Source organism: Henckelia pumila, unplaced genomic scaffold (genome assembly GCF_033568475.1).
Source record: "Henckelia pumila isolate YLH828 unplaced genomic scaffold, ASM3356847v2 CTG_461:::fragment_3, whole genome shotgun sequence".
In the NCBI taxonomy this organism is placed as follows: Eukaryota; Viridiplantae; Streptophyta; class Magnoliopsida; order Lamiales; family Gesneriaceae; genus Henckelia; species Henckelia pumila.
In genome coordinates, this window is record NW_027331831.1 from 4,458,156 (window position 1) to 4,476,149 (window position 17,994).

The 17,994-nt window shown below is 32.6% G+C and overlaps 4 protein-coding genes across 5 annotated transcripts; 1 reads left to right on the forward strand and 3 right to left on the reverse strand.

Annotated features, from left to right (window-relative positions):
* Window positions 1-2,355: 2,355 nt before the first annotated feature.
* Window positions 2,356-4,358, forward strand: LOC140872076 (uncharacterized). Its single transcript, XM_073274808.1, has 3 exons — window positions 2,356-2,546; window positions 2,910-2,985; window positions 3,789-4,358. Exons 1-3 carry the CDS (start codon window positions 2,538-2,540, stop codon window positions 4,187-4,189), a joined length of 486 nt encoding a protein of 161 aa, XP_073130909.1. The 5' UTR covers window positions 2,356-2,537; the 3' UTR covers window positions 4,190-4,358.
* A 403-nt stretch (window positions 4,359-4,761) lies between these two features.
* LOC140871762 (2-C-methyl-D-erythritol 2,4-cyclodiphosphate synthase, chloroplastic) lies at window positions 4,762-7,617 on the reverse strand. The gene is made up of 3 exons (XM_073274450.1): window positions 7,244-7,617; window positions 6,156-6,286; window positions 4,762-5,153 (listed from the first exon to the last, which is right to left on the reverse strand). Exons 1-3 carry the CDS (start codon window positions 7,569-7,571, stop codon window positions 4,917-4,919), a joined length of 696 nt encoding a protein of 231 aa, XP_073130551.1. The 5' UTR covers window positions 7,572-7,617; the 3' UTR covers window positions 4,762-4,916.
* A 1,115-nt stretch (window positions 7,618-8,732) lies between these two features.
* Window positions 8,733-12,700, reverse strand: LOC140872081 (DET1- and DDB1-associated protein 1). Its single transcript, XM_073274813.1, has 4 exons — window positions 12,392-12,700; window positions 10,173-10,233; window positions 9,409-9,470; window positions 8,733-8,983 (listed from the first exon to the last, which is right to left on the reverse strand). Exons 1-4 carry the CDS (start codon window positions 12,464-12,466, stop codon window positions 8,876-8,878), a joined length of 306 nt encoding a protein of 101 aa, XP_073130914.1. The 5' UTR covers window positions 12,467-12,700; the 3' UTR covers window positions 8,733-8,875.
* Window positions 12,701-13,247: 547 nt separating this feature from the next.
* On the reverse strand, window positions 13,248-16,363 carry LOC140872282 (meiotic recombination protein SPO11-2). Of its 2 annotated transcripts, XM_073275100.1 has the most exons (11): window positions 16,265-16,363; window positions 16,103-16,186; window positions 15,856-15,985; window positions 15,629-15,766; window positions 15,294-15,382; window positions 14,760-14,888; window positions 14,568-14,662; window positions 14,395-14,457; window positions 13,888-13,964; window positions 13,674-13,804; window positions 13,248-13,468 (listed from the first exon to the last, which is right to left on the reverse strand). In XM_073275100.1, exons 1-11 carry the CDS (start codon window positions 16,340-16,342, stop codon window positions 13,334-13,336), a joined length of 1,149 nt encoding a protein of 382 aa, XP_073131201.1. In that variant the 5' UTR covers window positions 16,343-16,363; the 3' UTR covers window positions 13,248-13,333. The 2 variants fall into 2 exon arrangements, with proteins under 2 accessions (XP_073131201.1, XP_073131202.1); XM_073275101.1 differs by lacking the exon at window positions 15,294-15,382 and having other exon boundaries at window positions 15,648-15,766.
* Window positions 16,364-17,994: the final 1,631 nt, after the last annotated feature.

Consider the following 17,994-nt stretch of genomic DNA (forward strand, 5'->3'; position numbering starts at 1 on the left):
GGGTTCGACAAATATGTGACCAATGTCCTGGAGTGCCACATCTATAACAAACACTCTCAGATCTTTTTGAGTGATTTTCATTTTCACTCGTATTTTCATGCTGCCTTTTTGGTGGGTGGTTTGTGACGTTCTTTTGAGATGAGTTATTGAAATAACTATCTCGATTATTTTTATATCCACGGCCATGACCACGACCGCGATAATTTTTACGTCCACGTCCACGCCCATGCCCACTTCCTCGACCTCTTCCACGACCAAATTCTGGTCTATGTCTTTGATTTTGGTTTTTATTTTTCATTACGACATTTGCTTCAGGAAATGCCGTTGATCCAGTGGGTCGGGATTGATGATTTTTTATTAACAATTCGTTGTTCTTTTCCGCCACAAGAAGACATGCAATGAGTTCAGAATATCTCGTAAAATCACGCACTCTATACTGTTGCTGTAGAGTTATATTTGATGCGTGAAAAGTGAAAAACGTTTTCTCAAGCATTTCCATCTCTGTGACTTCAAGTCCACAGAATTTTAATTGCGAGACTATTCGATACATCGCAGAATTATAATCACTGACTTTTTTTAAAGTCTTGGATTCTCAACGAATTCCATTCATTACGGGCGGTCGGAAGTATCACTTCCCTTATATGCTCAAATCTTTCTTTCAACCCTTTGCATAAAATCATTGGGTCTTTTTCTGTGAGATACTCACATTTCAACCCTTCATCAAGATGTCGGCGTAAGAAAATCATTGTCTTTGCTTTATTTTGTGAGGTTGATATATTAATTTTTTTGATGGTATCACTTAGACCCAATGACTCAAGATGCATCTCTACATCGAAAGTCCATGACATATAATTCTTTCCAGTGATATCGAGCGCAACGAATTCAATCTTTGCCAAATTTGACATGGTGGTACTAGAAAAATAACAATGCATTTTATTAGTTAATTTTTATTAGTATGATAATACAAAATAATGGAAGGACGAAAATTACAAGTGCGTATATAAATAGATAAAAAAATATGTGGTGGAAAATCGCCGGTGAGTACAAAACTCATGAGCATGATGATCATAGTCGTTATGAAAAATAGCCTTAGAAAGGTTAAAAACTCCATCTTCTTCTTTTTCGAAAAAAAATCGAGGAGAAAATATTTTGAGAGAAAGAGTGAATTTGGTGTGATTGAAAATGAGTTTGAGTGAACATATTTATAGGGCAAAAATTAGCCGTTTGTGACCGTTGAGGGTAAAGAAAAAAATCGAGTATGTGTTGAATAAAAATTTGTGATAATGATGCAATGCATATAATGATAATCATAATTAAATAATTATGTATATCATATCACATTATTATAAGGTCGATGTCATAGACAGCCTTTTATATAATATTGTGAAATTATACTAATATAGTTAGTATAAAGTCAGGTATAATATATCATATCATATTATTATAAGATCGGTGTCATAGACAGCCTTTTATATAATAACATAAAATTATACAAATATGATTATATTGTTTAAAAACCTTAGAGGCTTTTATACTTGTCGTATCTCTTACCGGGAGTGTGGGATGTCGTCTTAACATCCTCCCAGGATTTATAACAAGTTTTTGAAATTCATAACATGATATTATACACAATAAAAATATATAAACAGTAAAAGTGAATATTCTTACTTGTTGATTATTTTTGACTCCTTCTTGTATTTTGGAGCGTCGAAAATTATAGAGAACCTTCGAGCGATCGTGCTGATAACGTGTTGTGAAAAAGTAAAATTTTACGGTAAAAAGTAAATACTTCAAAACACAAAATATATCAAACTCTACACTTTATAATATTTTTCTCTCAACTCAATTGTATCTTTCATCACAAATAAAGACCTATTTATAGATCCACATTTGAGATTAGTCCAAAAATAAATACATCATCATCTACATCATCACACACTAATTTTCCACATTTTACAACTCAATATTCAACATTCAACATTCAACATTCAACATAATAATAATAATAATAATAATAATATATTTTTCAACAATATATATATATATATATATATATATATATATATAAAGATATAAAATATTTCAAGAATTTAACCCGACCCGACTGAATTTTCATTTTTTATTTATTTAAAGACAACAACATGCACAAACTTTCCTGATAAAGAATGGGTACAATTGCATCCACAAAATGGCCTTTAGATTTTCTAAGGGAGACTAATTAGTCAAATCGTCTAACCTTGTTTTCTTGACAAATAAAAATCCATATTCTTTTTCAGCAAACAACCAAAACTATTTATTATTTAAAAAAAATTATATATTATTTTATATATCTCTTTCATTTTACCATTATTATAATTCTTGATTTATAAACCCGCCCTCATAGTAACATTCACACTTTGAAAATCAATTCGATCATCAGCTTCTTCCTTCCTTTGGTGTACTCCAAATATTTCAACAAAACTGATCATAATTTCCCATTAGTTTATTTTGATTTTAGCGTAAATTTTCCGGATTAAGGATTCTCAATCTGATCCAAGATGTCAAAGGTAATTTCCCTACAACATCTTTGATTTTGTTCTTGTTTTTGTATATTGTTAATTAGATGTTAGATTTGAATACCTCTTCAATCCATTTCTTGTTTATATAACTTTCTTCCTGCACTTTAAGAAAAAAAAAAAATAAACGCGCGAATTTGTAACGGAATCAGCGACCAAAAAGTCACACGCCTAGCTATATATAAACATCATCATCATTCATCATGTTCTTCCAAAGTTAATTTTGTTTTAAGAAGATCTCGCGAGTCAATTTTTTTCCCGAGTTCTACGTGTTTTCGATGAAAATCGACATTTTCTTATGCTCAACTGACCAAAAGTTTTCGAGACTTATTCAAATATGTTTGTTGAGAACAGAAAGTGGTGTTGAAGTTAGAAATACACGATGACAAAGACAAACAAAAGGCTTTGAAGGCTGTTTCGAGCCTTTCAGGTACTCAATTTGTCTTCTTATACATATTCTTGTGTTTTAAAAAAAATTCAATCATTTTAAAAATTTTATTTTTCTTTCTTTCGACATAACATTGATTTGTGATTAGCATATCCTTGTTATACTCTTGCATATTTGTTGTATTCATTCAAAATTACAAGTTTTTTATCTGATCGTATTTAATTTCTAAAGATTAAAGTGTGAAATTTTCATGTACATGATTTAATTTTTGATATTTTCTCTAACAATTATGCATATAATTTACTTTAAAACATTAATCGTTGAAAATATATGAAGAGAAAAGGACTGATAGTACTGTTATGGGGGTTGGTTTCTTTGGACTTTGGTGGCCAACATGATCTTATCGAATATGTAAAATTTTCAAACACATACATACATATATTTATTTATTTAATAAAACGATATATTTCTGTCTTCCTCTGTTCATAAAACTACATACATCAAGTTAGTAGATAAATCGAGTTGAAGTTTAGGTTTCTGATGCAATCTATACGAATTTTTAAGACGTTACATATGAAGTATTTTTAAGTGTTTTAAGATAGAAATACGAGCATCATAGAGATATCGAAAGATAGTATGCATCGACGACTTGTAGTTCATCTTGCACCAAAATTCATTCACGACTTATCTCACGTTCAACGCTCAATTATAACAAACTCTCCCAAGGTTAGCTAGCATAGGAAAGAACTATTGTCAAGTCATGCATATATTTTGATCATCTAGATTCCATCACTAGAAGCTTATTCAATTCTTGAAACATCCTACATTTATATATACAATTACAGGGCTTGAATCAATATCCATGGACATGAAGGACAAGAAACTAACGATAGTCGGAGACGTGGATCCGATTCAAATCGTGAGCAAGCTGAGAAAGCTATGGGCCACACAGATTCTAACAGTGGGGCCAGCAAAAGAACCAGACAAGAAAAAGGAGGAGGAAGAGAAGAAGAAGAAAGAAGAGGAGAAGAAGAAGAAGGAAGAAGAAGAGAAGAAGAAGGAAGAGGAGAAGAAGAAAGAAGAAGAGAGGAAGAGAAAAGAGAGTGAACAGATTGCAGAGCTTTGGAAGAATTACAGGAATTTCAACTCTGTTTATCATCATCAGCATCATCCTACCAATAACCATTTGCAGCACTATTATGTCCACAGTGCTGACGAGAATCCAAATTCTTGTGTCGTTTCTTGAATATCGAAGAATCGTCTAGTTTCGTTCACAAGATATAACCTGTAAAAGACTCTTTCGTCATACTACAAGTGGTGTTGTTCTATTGTTGTAATCGAGTCTCGAATCTGGACATCATTTCAAAATTAAAATCTTGATGTCAAATGAGTTACATAATGTTTGGTTTTAAAAATTTCAGATTCCATATCTGCATATATGTTCACATACATATGTTATATAATATATATGAAAGTTGCGTGGATGACGACTGAGATGTGGACATTGTTTGAAATATAAATTGAATACTTGTTAAAAAATGAAAAATAAATAAAAATTGAAAGGGCATTGGTTGGGGAGGCAATATGGTGAGATCACATCTTATGAGTTATGACATTTCGTCTGGGAATAGGTCCTCCAATTCTCAACCGATCTTTGTCTTTTGTATCCCCTTTAATTTAATTAAACACCCGTGATATTCAACGTCATTTTTTTAAATTTATTATAAATCTCTATTAAATTAATATAATTATGATAATTTTGGGGGAGAAATTAGCATAAGTGGTTTAAATTAAAAAAAATCTAAGATCGACATGAACTAAGCTCCAAGTCTCTTTTATTTATTCAAGTTTGAATTACAAGAGATTCTATTGGTTCACCGTCTGATATTGATAACATTTATCGCGCCATAGACTGTAAAAATACATGAGACATATTGCACAACATTTCCTATTTGGATTTTTAAAAGAATCATCTATGACTTCTTCATGAGTAGAACCACTGTGTGTGCCGCAATACTTCTATTCTCCCCAAGACTGTCAACCTTTTCGTGAGTTTTTGCTTTGAGATTTACAACCGACAGATCCGCACCGAGAAGGTGACACAAGTTGGTCCTGATAGTTTCCTTATGAGGACTTAACTTTGGTCTTTGGAGTATTAAAGTAGCGTCCAGGTTTCCGAGCTCATACCCCGCCTCGTGCATTAGTCGAACCTAACATGTGAAATATGAAATATCTAAGGAACAAATGCGGCAATAGTATTTTCATTTGTTCAGGAATTAAGTTTCTAAAAATCCCATATGGGGGCGCCATCAAGTTTTAGGAGTTTTCGGTCAAGCAAGTAGATATTCTACGGGTACAACTAGATCAGTCAATACTCAAGCATTTGAGTACATTATAAACTAAGGTATATTCAATAGCATGCTGCAGAAAGGTTATATTCAGAAATCTTCTTGTTAACTCCAGACTTTTGTAATCGTCATTTCGGCACTAATACTGGTTCCCATAATTTGAACTTTAAAATATCCAACAATTAACCATAAATTTTCGAACTTTAACAATGATTAAAGCACGGTGGCACAACAAAAAACAATTCAAGCACACTCGGGTCAATCATCTAGTTTCTGATTACACAGGGAAAGCTAGTGACGCACCGCCAACTGTTCCCACAGGTGGTACCGTGGTAACAAAGCAGGATGATGATGCTCCCTAACTGAGTGAGCTTGCTCTTGCAGAGTGGGCCATGAGATCCACGACCATGAATTGATGTAATGTACAAGTTGCATATTTGAGTCAGGGAATTTGTAACATTTTATACATAATCCAATGCATGAAAAGAATGTGAACGGCTAATGAGGATGATGCAGCCGCTATTGGTCAAAATAGGTTACCGCAATTTGATTGTATGGGCTAGCTTCAGAATGCATTATCAAGGCATTCATACAACATTGAAGTGTTTACCGTTTACGAGAACAATGAATTGGGTTATGTCATAATTCAAATAGGAAAAAATGAATATTTCATATACCAAGCTAGGCATGCATTATTTTCATTTAACAGAATTTTCCTTGAGACTCTGGCTATGGGGGTGAGTCATGTGAAATAAGTTCTCCAATTCAGGCACTCAATACACACACGTTATGAATTACATGCAAAAAGTCTGAACAAAAGAAACCTAAGCATGATAGGTAAAAAAGAAGGGGAGAAACACTCACAGCCTCCTTCAAGAAAACAGAAGAGGCTGCGCCTTTCCACTTAGGATCTGTGTCTGGAAAGATCTGCCCAATGTCTGGAAGTCCCAGTGCGCCTAATATAGCATCAACCACACAGTGCAATAACACATCCCCTAGAAACAAAAGAACAAAGCCACCTTGATGACAAAATTTTTACCAGCTACTACTGTATGGACACTAAAATGAGCAGATTCAGACTATCGCTATCGTTGAGAAACATGTCTTAATTTTGCTCCAATTCTTTAAAGCTTGTCATTGTCCACTGGCACTGACTATTGTCGATGATTGAAGATCGAAAATTGAAAAGAGTAGAACGAGTTAACTAGCCCTTTTTGTGAAAGACTGCTGATAAGTTATAACATGATTTTGATTTTAGCCAGTCATTCTGAATTGGCTATAAATTTCGCGATAGATGAGCAATATATCACCCAAGAAGCAATCCATATAAACAATTATTATTTTACAAGTGTTTGTAATATCCAAGTGAAATCAAATCAATAACGAGGAAAAAAATTGAAATTTTGGGCTTCATTTATGGGATTGAAATTTTGAAGTGATTTTTTGATTTGGTTATGATTTCATTGGAGTGACTTTCGTAACATATCATTATTGTCAGTTGTCACAAACATTAATAGAATCGATTAGTGTAAATCAATGGTAAGATCATTAAGAGATTGAGCATTTTGGACATTATATGTTAATCTATTCTTCTTCTATGACCCATCAGTTTCTTCATAGTTCTTTCTAACAAATCTATTAGTTCTCAAAATTAAGAAAAAAACGAGAAGCAACGAATATAGAACCTCAATTGTTTATGGAATTTAAGCAAACAAATCAGTTGCAAAAAATACAGGCTTTCACCATTCAGCTATCTAAACTAAACATGAAATCGTGATATAAAAAAAAATCAGTAAGCAAGCAACACATACACAAGAACGGATGCAGCAGAAGTGGGGATGATCATGAAATGAAATAAATAAATTTAAAAAATTCCAATTTTCTTCCGAAACGAACCATCTAAAATAGCCTATCTATAGAAACAGAAACGTCAAACGCGTATTGATTGATACCGTCGGAGTGAGCTTCGCAGCCTCGATCATGAGGAATATCAATACCACCGATGATGAGAGGATAGCCAGGCTCCAGCCTATGTAGATCGAATCCGTGCCCTACCCGAAACGGCAGATACCTAGTCGGAACAGAGGCCGTCGTCTTCGGTTCAGCTTCCACAGCGCCTGTGGTCGCGGCGACCACAGCCATCGCCGCCGACGAAGATGAAGTGCCCGCCGCCAGCTTCAGAGAGCTGCGAGCTGAACAAGGCCCCGGGAAATGGAGCGGCGGTTGTTTAGTGAGGCTTGTGTTGGTTGGATAGCTGAGTGAAGAAATCGCCATCGCCATTTTTGAATTTTGACTGTGTTCTCAATCTGTGGAAGACGCCTCTGCTACCAACTCAAATTTGTAGCTTTATGGAGGCATATATATGCATATACATATACATTACAATTTACACATACACATGTACATATATACCCTTCCTATGTCAAAATAGACGGGTTCGTTGAGTTGATCCATCCCATCACGCTCATTTATGCTTGCGAAATCCACTTCATCTCACCTAGTGTAACAAAAAAAACATGATAAAAGTGGTTTAAAACACAATACCGATTTTTTGCACCGTGCATCTGAGTTCGAGATCAAAATTATATAATTTTTCCTTCTCAATTATATATGACACATTTATTTTTTTATTTTTTCTAAATATATAAACATATATCATATTTAGTAATATTTTTTATAATTTTTTACTAATATATTCTTATTAAATACATATCGAAACTTGTGTAATCATTTTTTTGAATACATTAAATTTAGTATAGCCACAAATAGTACAAAATACAGTTAAAAAATAAAATAAAAAATCAAGCATATAAATAAAGTTAAAATAGATAAAGTAAGATAATTTAAGTTTCAATTTTAGTCGTGATTATAAAATGAAGAATATTTAAATATACTATCGGAAGGGTAATATTTATATAGGGAGTCGGAGTCGTGTTTGCGGGCTATTGAATTGAATGCACACAATGAACTTTCTTTAAATATTGTTATTTATCATTTAATTACTAATAATTTATTTATTTATAAGCGCCGCCAAACACAACCTCCGTTCCAACGTAAATCAATTGACCAAACTTCTATGTTTTAATAAAAAAAAAGTATATTATTTCAAAAAAAAATGAAAAATATTAATTGATCATATAAATTCAAGATAAATAAAAATATATAAATCAACATAATAATAATAATAATAATAATAACAATCAATTCAACATATTGTATTTAAACATAAAACCAACGTTACCCCGGTCGCCGAGTATAAAATTTTATGATTTTTAAAAGCAATTCGATCAAGGATATTTTGCGCACAGAGAAAATATATCGACATCTTAAGTTTGTTGATATGAAAAATGTTAAGACAAAAACAAAAAATACTTGTGCTTTTTTCAATTGCACTTTTTAAGTTACTTTGCAAAATGGAGGAAGACCAAAAATAGACTTTAATGTAATTTCAATAAACAAGATCAACAAAATCTAACCCATAAATTTATGCATACATATCCTAAGTTTACGAAAATACAAAACAGACAAACTTTGTTCACTAGTTTACGTCTATATCATGATGGCATTACAAACACGAAACAACTTCATGGTTCATATGAAAGCCTAAAATTATCTGAAACAGAAGAAGACCTCTGAAGCTTCGATGGACGCTCGGGGGCCGGATTGTCCCAAGATGCTCTCTTGGGTCTCAACTGCAAAATCATATATATTTACTAGAGAAACAATCTTCATACTAAGGCGTATGCTTTGGCGCGAAATTCACGACCATAAGAATGAACAGAGTTTCACATAAAAATGGATTGATATTAGTGAACAACCTGGTGTTGATTGATGAAAAGAATATCAGAAATCAGTGTTTGAAATGGTTTCACTTACAATATCAACTGCTGGAGACACTGATATTCAAGGGGATAGAAATCGTTGTATCAAAAAAAAAAAAAAAAACTTGAAATCAACTTGACATGAAGGCATTGATTAAGTTTTACTCGGAGATTAGGGATCATCAAGACTCGGGTTTTTAATATACCATTCGAATTACGGCTCAAAAATAAAGATGACATTGACAAAGCCATCTCATCACAAGATATGAAAAAGGGAAATTATAAATCACACTAACCTTTTCTTCAGTATGCTTGTAGAAGTGCCTTAAAAGTATGTTTCTTGATTCGGAAACTATCACTGCAAAATGAAATAAAAGAAAGTCGAGAATACAGCGTGAAGAAACCATATCCATCCATGATCAAAACTGCAAATAATTTGTGCAGCCTACCCTCTAAGTTCACATCTATTAGATGGAACTTTTGATATTATTCTTCGCAAAGCTAAAGTTCTCAATTACATTGATGCATATTCATTTGACGCAGGCTTCATAATAAGAAATCTCAAGGCTTTGCTTAATATGTTTCTCGTGGATGCAGTTCTCCACTCCAAGAATAAAAACAAAAATCCTCATGTTATTTACATTTTTTTCCTCCAAAAAATATTTTCACATTTCACACCTCCCAATTTAATAATTCATCGTTATGTTTAGTTCAAATTTTCGCTGCCTTCAAACATATTCTAATTTTGTATTATGTTCTAATACAATATACTAAATTTTAAAATATCAGACATACTAATAAACAATTACAGCACATTCTTACATGATATGATATCTGCAGTAAAAATATCTTTTGGAAAAAGAAATCGATATGTAGATAAAATTTTCAAAAATATTTTTTCAAAATCAAACTCCAGAAATGCCGAAATCAAACTAAACACCACCAACTGATAAATTGGCTGCGGAAAGAACATAAGAAAGATGTAACATGCAAGTTAAAATAGAAAAGACAGGAATCTGCGTCAAATATGAAAAAAGGGGTACGTCAAGTTTTCAAATACCTTGATCAGGTGGTGGAAGAGTGCGATCATGAGTTGGGCGATAAGTAACGGGTGTCATTTTCTGGAGACACAAGCAACACAGACAAAGTATATGAGAAACAATTGTTCAAGTTTCCAATAAACATGGCACCACTAAAAGGAATTCGATCTCTGAGAACAAAAGAAGTTCATCGGACATTTCAAATTTTTGGGCAAGATTGAGAATCATAATTGCTAGGATATCACAAACTTCAAACATTAAATAATATTATTTACAATGGTAAACCCAAAAGTGAAGTAGTTGGATTCAAAGGATTGCCATCTCAAATGTAAGCCATACTGAGTGCATGGAATGGAAACATTTTATAGAAAAATATATCCAAAGATGTGCTTAGATAGAATAGCTTGTCACATCCATGACCTGGAGTCTGCTACAATGGAGGCAGACTAACCTACATTCTTGAGCAACTCAGGAAAAGAAAGGAACAAAATGAAACACGAAACATGTATAATTACGTATATTGTATAAGAGTGTGTGTTTATGCATATGTATGAAGGTAGGCAGAGAGGAAAATCCATAATTATGAACCAACAACTATTTAAATGATATTGTTTTTAAATTGATTTTCTCTCTTTCTGATGAATTGATCTTTAAACTGAGAAATGGTAAATTGGCACTTGCTATAGAAATTTGTGCAGATTTTTTAACCTATTTCAATGAACGAGCATCAAACAGAAAAAAATTGAAGCACGTGAAGTGTTGGGCTGATTCAAAGAAACAAGTTTGAATTCAAAAGTTAGCGAGGAAAAACTTGCTAATAGTCTTGAAATTAGATCCATCTGAATCTTGCACATCTTAAACTATCAAGTTAGAGAAGCTGCCTGACATGACTTCCGCGAAATGAAGAAACCAAGCAAACCAAAAAAAAAACGTGAAAGACAATGCTTTCCTATGTCTGTGTGACCCAAATCTTCCAAGAAAGTTGAATCTTTCAAGAATCTTAAGTGGTTAACTATGTTTGCCAGTAATTACAAATGAACAAGGTGATTAGTTGGGTTATCAACAAGCACAATTTTCAGTCTTCAACTCTTGGCCAAAATTACAGTCGAAATAATATACTTCCAAGAACCAAATGAAGGCGAGAGGGCCAGAAAAGTATGATACTTGTGGATTTACTCCCGGAAAAACAGAAAGAAAACACCACTAGTACCACACAATGAACAAAATACAGAACAATGATGTTGTCTTATAGCAACCTGTCGGTATACAATTCTTTTAGGCCTACGAGCTTCTAGACATTGCACTCTTACTCGGCTCGTTAACCACCAATTATGAAACTGAGCAAAATTGGAAAACTTTCACCACTTGTGACAATCCTCACCTATAATAAAGATAATTTACAGACACGTGCTCGACTCACCAAAAGTCTACCGTTATCTGTTGGCAGGAAAATATCAAGAATTGACATCCAACAATTGTCGCGTCCGTTATAATAAAAAGGTCAGTATCTAAATAACAGAAGTCAATCTTTACACAACGGACAACAATTCCGTTACGCGACTGCTAGACACGTGCTCGTCTAATCCAATATACACGTCTCACACAAATCGACTTTCAATAGCACAGTAACGGACATAAATGAATGCAGCTCATCTAATCCAATATACGGATCTCACACAAATCAACTTTCAATAGCACAATAACGGACATAAATGATGCCAATCACACTACTAGCAAACAGAGATACACAACACAGTAAACTCAAATTAAGATCATACAACTAAACACAGTCCACTCAATAATTCTTCACCAATCAAAGCTTTAACTGTCATAGGATACAACATTCTTCCATAAAACCAAAAAAACGCCATTTCTTGAACCAACAAGCGTAGGCCACAGCATTCTTCCATAAAAAAAAACAAAAAAAAAAAACCATTTCTTGAGCCAACAATTTCATGCAGTACACAACTCAAAACAACCCAAAGCTGAGACTTGTAAAACGACATCGATAAACTAAAACGCCCTTAATTGCAAAAGGGACCAAAGATCACAACCTCACAAGTCCACGAAACAGTTAAATATTCAGTCATCTCAGAAAATCCATTTCTTAAACTCTCACGCACGAAACTTGAAGTCTTGAAACAAAAACACAACTGAATTACAGAAGACGAAAAACTAATGGGATTCTACTAAAAAACCAAATGGGGTGTAGCAAAAAGAACACCGAGTCAAATACTACCGATGGGTTGGAAGGATCATTGGGTTTGAACTGGCTGAAGTTTTGAGGATCGATACTAGGCCAACTACCCAGCATTGATTCATCCAGCGTGCAAAACCCGGAGGAGATTACTGATTAAGGTGAAGTGCAAGCGATAAAGAGAAAACTAACAGATATACACGGAGGAATTGAGGGTGGATTTGCAACGCAAAGGCTTCTAGGTGGCAATTGGCGTCACAAGGCAGGTGTTGTTGCCAAATTTCATTACAAGGGAGAATCTTTACATTTACTGCAGCGGAATTGCTTTTGCCACTCATCTTTCCAATCTCTGGATTTGTATTGTATCTATGTAATACCGGGTGACAAGTACGTTGTTAAAACTATTTCGGGATTTTAAAAGAAAATTATTTTTATTATCTGCCAAAAAACAAATATAACTAAATAAAATTTCAATGGAAAAATATTATTCATCATTCAGAATTATATTTTTCAATCAAATTTGACTTGCAGACATGCATGTCAAAAGTGGTGGGTATTTTATTAAGGTTACATCCAAAAGAGTATCTAAGTTGATGGAGTAGATAGACATTAGTTCAGTTATCTTGTGTTCGATTTCTCTTATACAACTAAATTATTGTACATGGCTTGAAAAAAAAAGAAAAAAGAACATAGAACAATATATAATTTCAAAAATTATTTTGATGCGGAAAAATTGTATTTGAAAATTAATACCATGAGTAGAATATCATAACACATTAACAATTTTATACCAGAGTCCCATGTTGCACAAGTTCGTCCATCATCACGAGTTGCCCTTTCAAATATTGAAATGGTGATTTTTGGATATATGTGAGCAACAATTGCCTCAGTGGTATAACTATTAGCTTTCACATATTTACATTACACAATTACTCAATCTAAAAAAAATGTATAATTGGGAGTATATCCATTCAAAAAGGTAAATTATATGTAACTAGCTTGCACAATTTTCTTAGCCAGATATTTTGATAAGAAATCGAAGCCATGAACATAAAGAGCTTCAATTTCTGCTTTGTGGCCACTCTGAACCATCATGGCTAGCTCTTCTTTGTATCTATCCTGTAAAACCAAGTACACCATTGATAAGCAAGGCGGCCGAAGATTTTTTTTTTTTTAAAAAAAAAGAAAAAAAAAAAGAGCATAATGGTAAGGATAGTTATAACATTTCGCATAACATCAGCACGGATAAGACTATAATGAGAGTTGTATATTGAAAGACAATTACATGAAGATGATCTGGTTTAATGCGATAGTGTAAATTTACCAGTAAAATTTCTGAATTCGCCAAGCTTTTAGCTATTTGATGATCACGCGTCTTCAGTTGGATCAGTGATTCTTCAGGTACGAGTTGTTCGATATCATTCTTATGCAGTCCCAGCCACTTGATATTGCAAGCTAAATTACAGAGATTAAGTCGTTTTAGGCAGTGTTTGCATGGCTTCAGGCATGAAGGGTTGTGACAGGTTAGAAGTAAGAACCATATCTGTATGCTTCTAAGCCCATTCCTATGCTTCCATGCTTGAAGGTGCATAGTATTGCCAATCCTGCTGGATTCCTTCGTATTTAAAAATCAAAAGGTAAAGGAATTGTTAAATAACTCTGAATTATCAATAGAAATTACTCAGATTAGGACAGCAAATAAATGGAGGCACTAAATATTTTTGGGCTCAAAAAGGATTACATACATTCTAAATTTAGTTCATGGTATTGACAAATAGGATGGTTGAGTTAATGCTTTTTATTGCGACACGGTAAAACAAATTTGACTGGTTGTCAAATGATGAAGACGACAATACAGGGGATGCATCTCATTTATTTTTTAAATAATTTTAATTCTACATTAACATGTATTAAGTGATTACACACTTCTGTGGGTGCATGTGCAGTGTGTATTTGAAAAGTTATATGATAGAATTTTGGAAAACTCAAGCCCAAGGATCAGGTCTTTTTACAAGTCTGCAGAGATTGATGAAGATCATTCATACCAGTCAACCAAGCCTAGAATGGGTAGTTCTGAAAACTCTCGACTCATTCGATGAAGCAACAACCTGCATGAAATTTTACAAATTATACATCATTAAGTGGTGTTCCCAAATCCCAACATGCAAAAAAACCTGTGCTAAACTGCCAAGTGAGTTTAATGAAGAAAGGGTCATGCCTTGTGGCAATATCTGGATATCCTTTGGCCGTAATGAGAATACATGGAATTTGATTGAATACCCGGTCCTCAGCTAGCCTCTGGAATATGGCATGCTGGACAATACTGATGTTTCATTGATTTGCCATAAAAGTAGCAGCAAGGGATTTTTTCAATAGTAAATAAGTAAAAACTAAACGAGGAAACAAAAACCTTCTCAACCACAATGATGTATCTAGCATCACTCTTCATCATCAAATTCTCGAGAAAATTCAGGTCTCCAGAGATGGCATAACCAGAAGATCCACAGATCGAACAATCAACAATGTTTAGGTTTGGCTCCTTCTCCACAATTGAAAAAACATTCGTAAGACATAGTATGCTTCACTTGCAGACAAAAGTAGAGTGACATCAAGTTGTTTTATTCTACTTCAAGTTATACCAATTGTGGTTTTCCTTTTTCTAATAATAAAATCTAAGAGAGGGAAGCCGGTCGTACAATTCTCACCATTATGAAATCATGGGAAATGATTGTGTGAAAAATGCACTATAAAATAAATTTATCCCGGAGTATTAAATCTTAGCAAATGATTGTTTGAAAAGAACACCATATGACAAGTTCAATCGACACAAAGTAGATTATTGAAAATTTTGGAGGCCGTAAAACTAACATAATCACGTCATTGATCCACTTCAACAACAAAAATTCTAATCTTCTGTTGAAGGTGGCGAGTTAAAGATTAATGCCTGAAGTAATAGGCGGCCAGCAACCACTCCTCTACTGGATGCCATAATGCCAAGGCTATAGCGGCTACATCTAAGTAATGCCACCACATCTGTTTGCTTATCAAAGAAAGAACGCCACAACTTAGAAGCTCTACAGGCAGATAAAGGAAGATAATTAAAACAAAATCAAGTTCAATCTGTCAAAGTATACTGTAAGCAAAGTAAAGCACAGGTGTTGCCATGACAGTTGCACCACATCTGTATTCTCTAACATGTTACTGCTATCCCAGTTGATAAATGATTATAGAACCAATGCAGCTCCCAAAAAAAAACAAAAACAAATACAAAACTTGGACCTTGGATAGTCCGATTGACCTGCAATTGAGAAGTAAAATACTCTGGTGAATCGGAGAGTAATTTATAAAATAATTCCCTTTGAGTCACTTTCTTTTCTTGGACCAGAATCTGATGGCACATCACCATCACCTTCCACACTTCAAAAACCCAAAAGAACGTCAAATTAACATGAAAAGTGAATTCAACTACGAAACAAACCAAACCGAAAATCGCGAACAATGGATACCTCTGATAAATGACTTAGCACTGCTTTCATTCATCAAAGACCGGGTGCAAAATGAACGCGAAAGAAAAATCGCCGAGGATTCAGTTAGCAATCCTCGACTGGCTCTACAATTGCTCGACGATCTGTCTATCTGTCACAAACGAACCATAAAATCTTAAACATAAAAAAAAATTGCCATAACTTAGGAAATGAACAGGCATTAATTTTACAAATCACAAACAAGAAGATCCAAAAATAAAAACCGAACCAGAGGTAAATCAGAGATCGATGGATTCGTTGAATTCAGATTCCTCAGGAAATTAAGGACGGCGACTTCAATCCTAGCTCGAACCTGAAAGCAAACCAACTAACAAATTAAGAATCACGGGAATCAAACCAAAAAATTACAAAAATGAAAAGATGTAGGAACCTCGAAAGGAGGAATGATATCAGCGTTGCAAAGATATTGATCCGAAACGAAAATGGAGGATTTTAGCATTTCAGCCATTTTCGTTGGCGAGAAGATGAAATTGTCTCTGAATTTTGGCGGGCTAATGGGTTAAAGTTTGATTAAATGTATTTAAAAATATTTTTTAAAAAATAATAATAATTAGAAAACACTTCCTATATTATAAAGGTGAAAGTATTTTGGAATGTTTGTAAATATATTTGTATTTATTTCAACTTCTATAATTTTAATCAAAAGTTGGAAGCAAGGTTTTGATGTTTTAGTAGCTTCTATTTTTTTTGTTAATGTTTTTAAATTATAATATAATATAATTTTGATATTTTTATCATTAAAAAAAGTTATCGTGTTCCATAATTGTCCTCACGTATTTTTTTTCATACTTTTTTTCTCAAATTCATGCCTTCTTTTATAAAAATTTTTGGATATTTTTAAAAATTTTAATTTATATATATGAGTTTTCAAAGAGTTTTAAATGGAATTCATAAAATTATAATAGTATTTTATTACAATCATTTATTTTTTAAAATTTAAATTATCATTTCCATAATTTTTTTATGTGTTTTATGCATTTACACAAATTTTGTCATTTGTTTTTTTAAAAAAAATAAAATATATTAATCTAACATATATTTTCCAAGTTTTCATATTATAATAAGATAAATTAATTTTTATACAAATATTCAAAATATAATGATTATATACTTGATAGTGTGAGCACAAAAATTAGATAAGTAAAAGAGTGAGTGTTATATAGGGTAAGATATTATTGTCATTTTTTTAAAAAAAATTAAGCTTGAGATCAATTTTTTTTTTTTTCAAACACCCAAACTTTAGTTTGTATTAGCTAGGAACTTTTATTTCAAGCACTCTCTATTTTTAAGTTCGCATTCACTTTTTTATAATCTCTAAAATATTTAGTTCAAAATAAATAGAATCTCATGCAAACACTCCCTTAATAACTTACTAACAGATCATGCAAATTTATTATGTTAGTGTTATGTCTATATATCGGAAAATGATGCATATTAAATAAGATTTGAAATTATAATTAACAAATCAATTAGCTAGAAAAATAATTTTTAATTTCTTTTTTAAAAAAAGAAAAATAAATTTTATTCTCTTGTAAAGAATCAATAAATTTTTTATGCAAGAGGTGAGATCGTGAGAAGTTGGGAAAAGATGAAGAGAGGTAAGAAACAAAAATCACATAACATTATGTTTAACCTTTTCTTTTTCTTGAAGTATTATGTTTAATCATAAAAATTAATTTATAAATTTGCCCTTCTCTTCTTTTAGTTTTTAGTGAATATTCAATAGTAGGGCTGATTTTAATTTTTTTAAATTTTTTTTTTTTTGGAAATAGACTCGAGAAATGTTATTAAGATAATGTTTGGGAGAGCAAAAAGAAAAGATTGAGAAGTTAGGGATGGCAACGGAATGGGTCTGGGGCGGGTTTAAACCCGTTGGACCTGTCACAAATTAAATATTTTTACGTTTATTAAATTAAAAAATTAAAAAATTAACAAAAATCATTAAATTAAATTTTAAATATTATCATTAAATTAAATTTCAAATATATATTGATAATATTTAAGACAAAAAAATATTCTCACAAGTTTAAATTTAACTTGTAATTAATTAATAATTATTAGCCCAAAAAATATTATAATTATATATTTTTATACTAAATA

Excerpts from the sequence above, each read along its gene's own strand:
- LOC140872076 (XM_073274808.1), top strand. Across the intron at positions 2,986-3,788 it reads GGCTGTTTCGAGCCTTTCAG|GGCTTGAATCAATATCCATG; the intron begins GTACTCAATTTG and ends ATACAATTACAG.
- LOC140871762 (XM_073274450.1), bottom strand. The coding sequence starts at position 7,571 with ATGGCGATGGCGATTTCTTCACTCAGCTATCCAACCAACACAAGCCTC. Across the intron at positions 6,287-7,243 it reads CTGCGAAGCTCACTCCGACG|GGGATGTGTTATTGCACTGT; the intron begins GTATCAATCAAT and ends TTTTGTTTCTAG. Across the intron at positions 5,154-6,155 it reads CTGTTTTCTTGAAGGAGGCT|GTTCGACTAATGCACGAGGC; the intron begins GTGAGTGTTTCT and ends TTCACATGTTAG.
- LOC140872081 (XM_073274813.1), bottom strand. The coding sequence starts at position 12,466 with ATGCTGGGTAGTTGGCCTAGTATCGATCCTCAAAACTTCAGCCAGTTC. Across the intron at positions 9,471-10,172 it reads TCTTCCACCACCTGATCAAG|TGATAGTTTCCGAATCAAGA; the intron begins GTATTTGAAAAC and ends TTCATTTTGCAG. Across the intron at positions 8,984-9,408 it reads ACAAGCATACTGAAGAAAAG|TTGAGACCCAAGAGAGCATC; the intron begins GTTAGTGTGATT and ends ATGATTTTGCAG.
- LOC140872282 (XM_073275100.1), bottom strand. The coding sequence starts at position 16,342 with ATGGCTGAAATGCTAAAATCCTCCATTTTCGTTTCGGATCAATATCTT. Across the intron at positions 15,986-16,102 it reads CGATCTCTGATTTACCTCTG|ATAGACAGATCGTCGAGCAA; the intron begins GTTCGGTTTTTA and ends CGTTTGTGACAG. Across the intron at positions 15,383-15,628 it reads GGTCAATCGGACTATCCAAG|ATGTGGTGGCATTACTTAGA; the intron begins GTCCAAGTTTTG and ends ATAAGCAAACAG.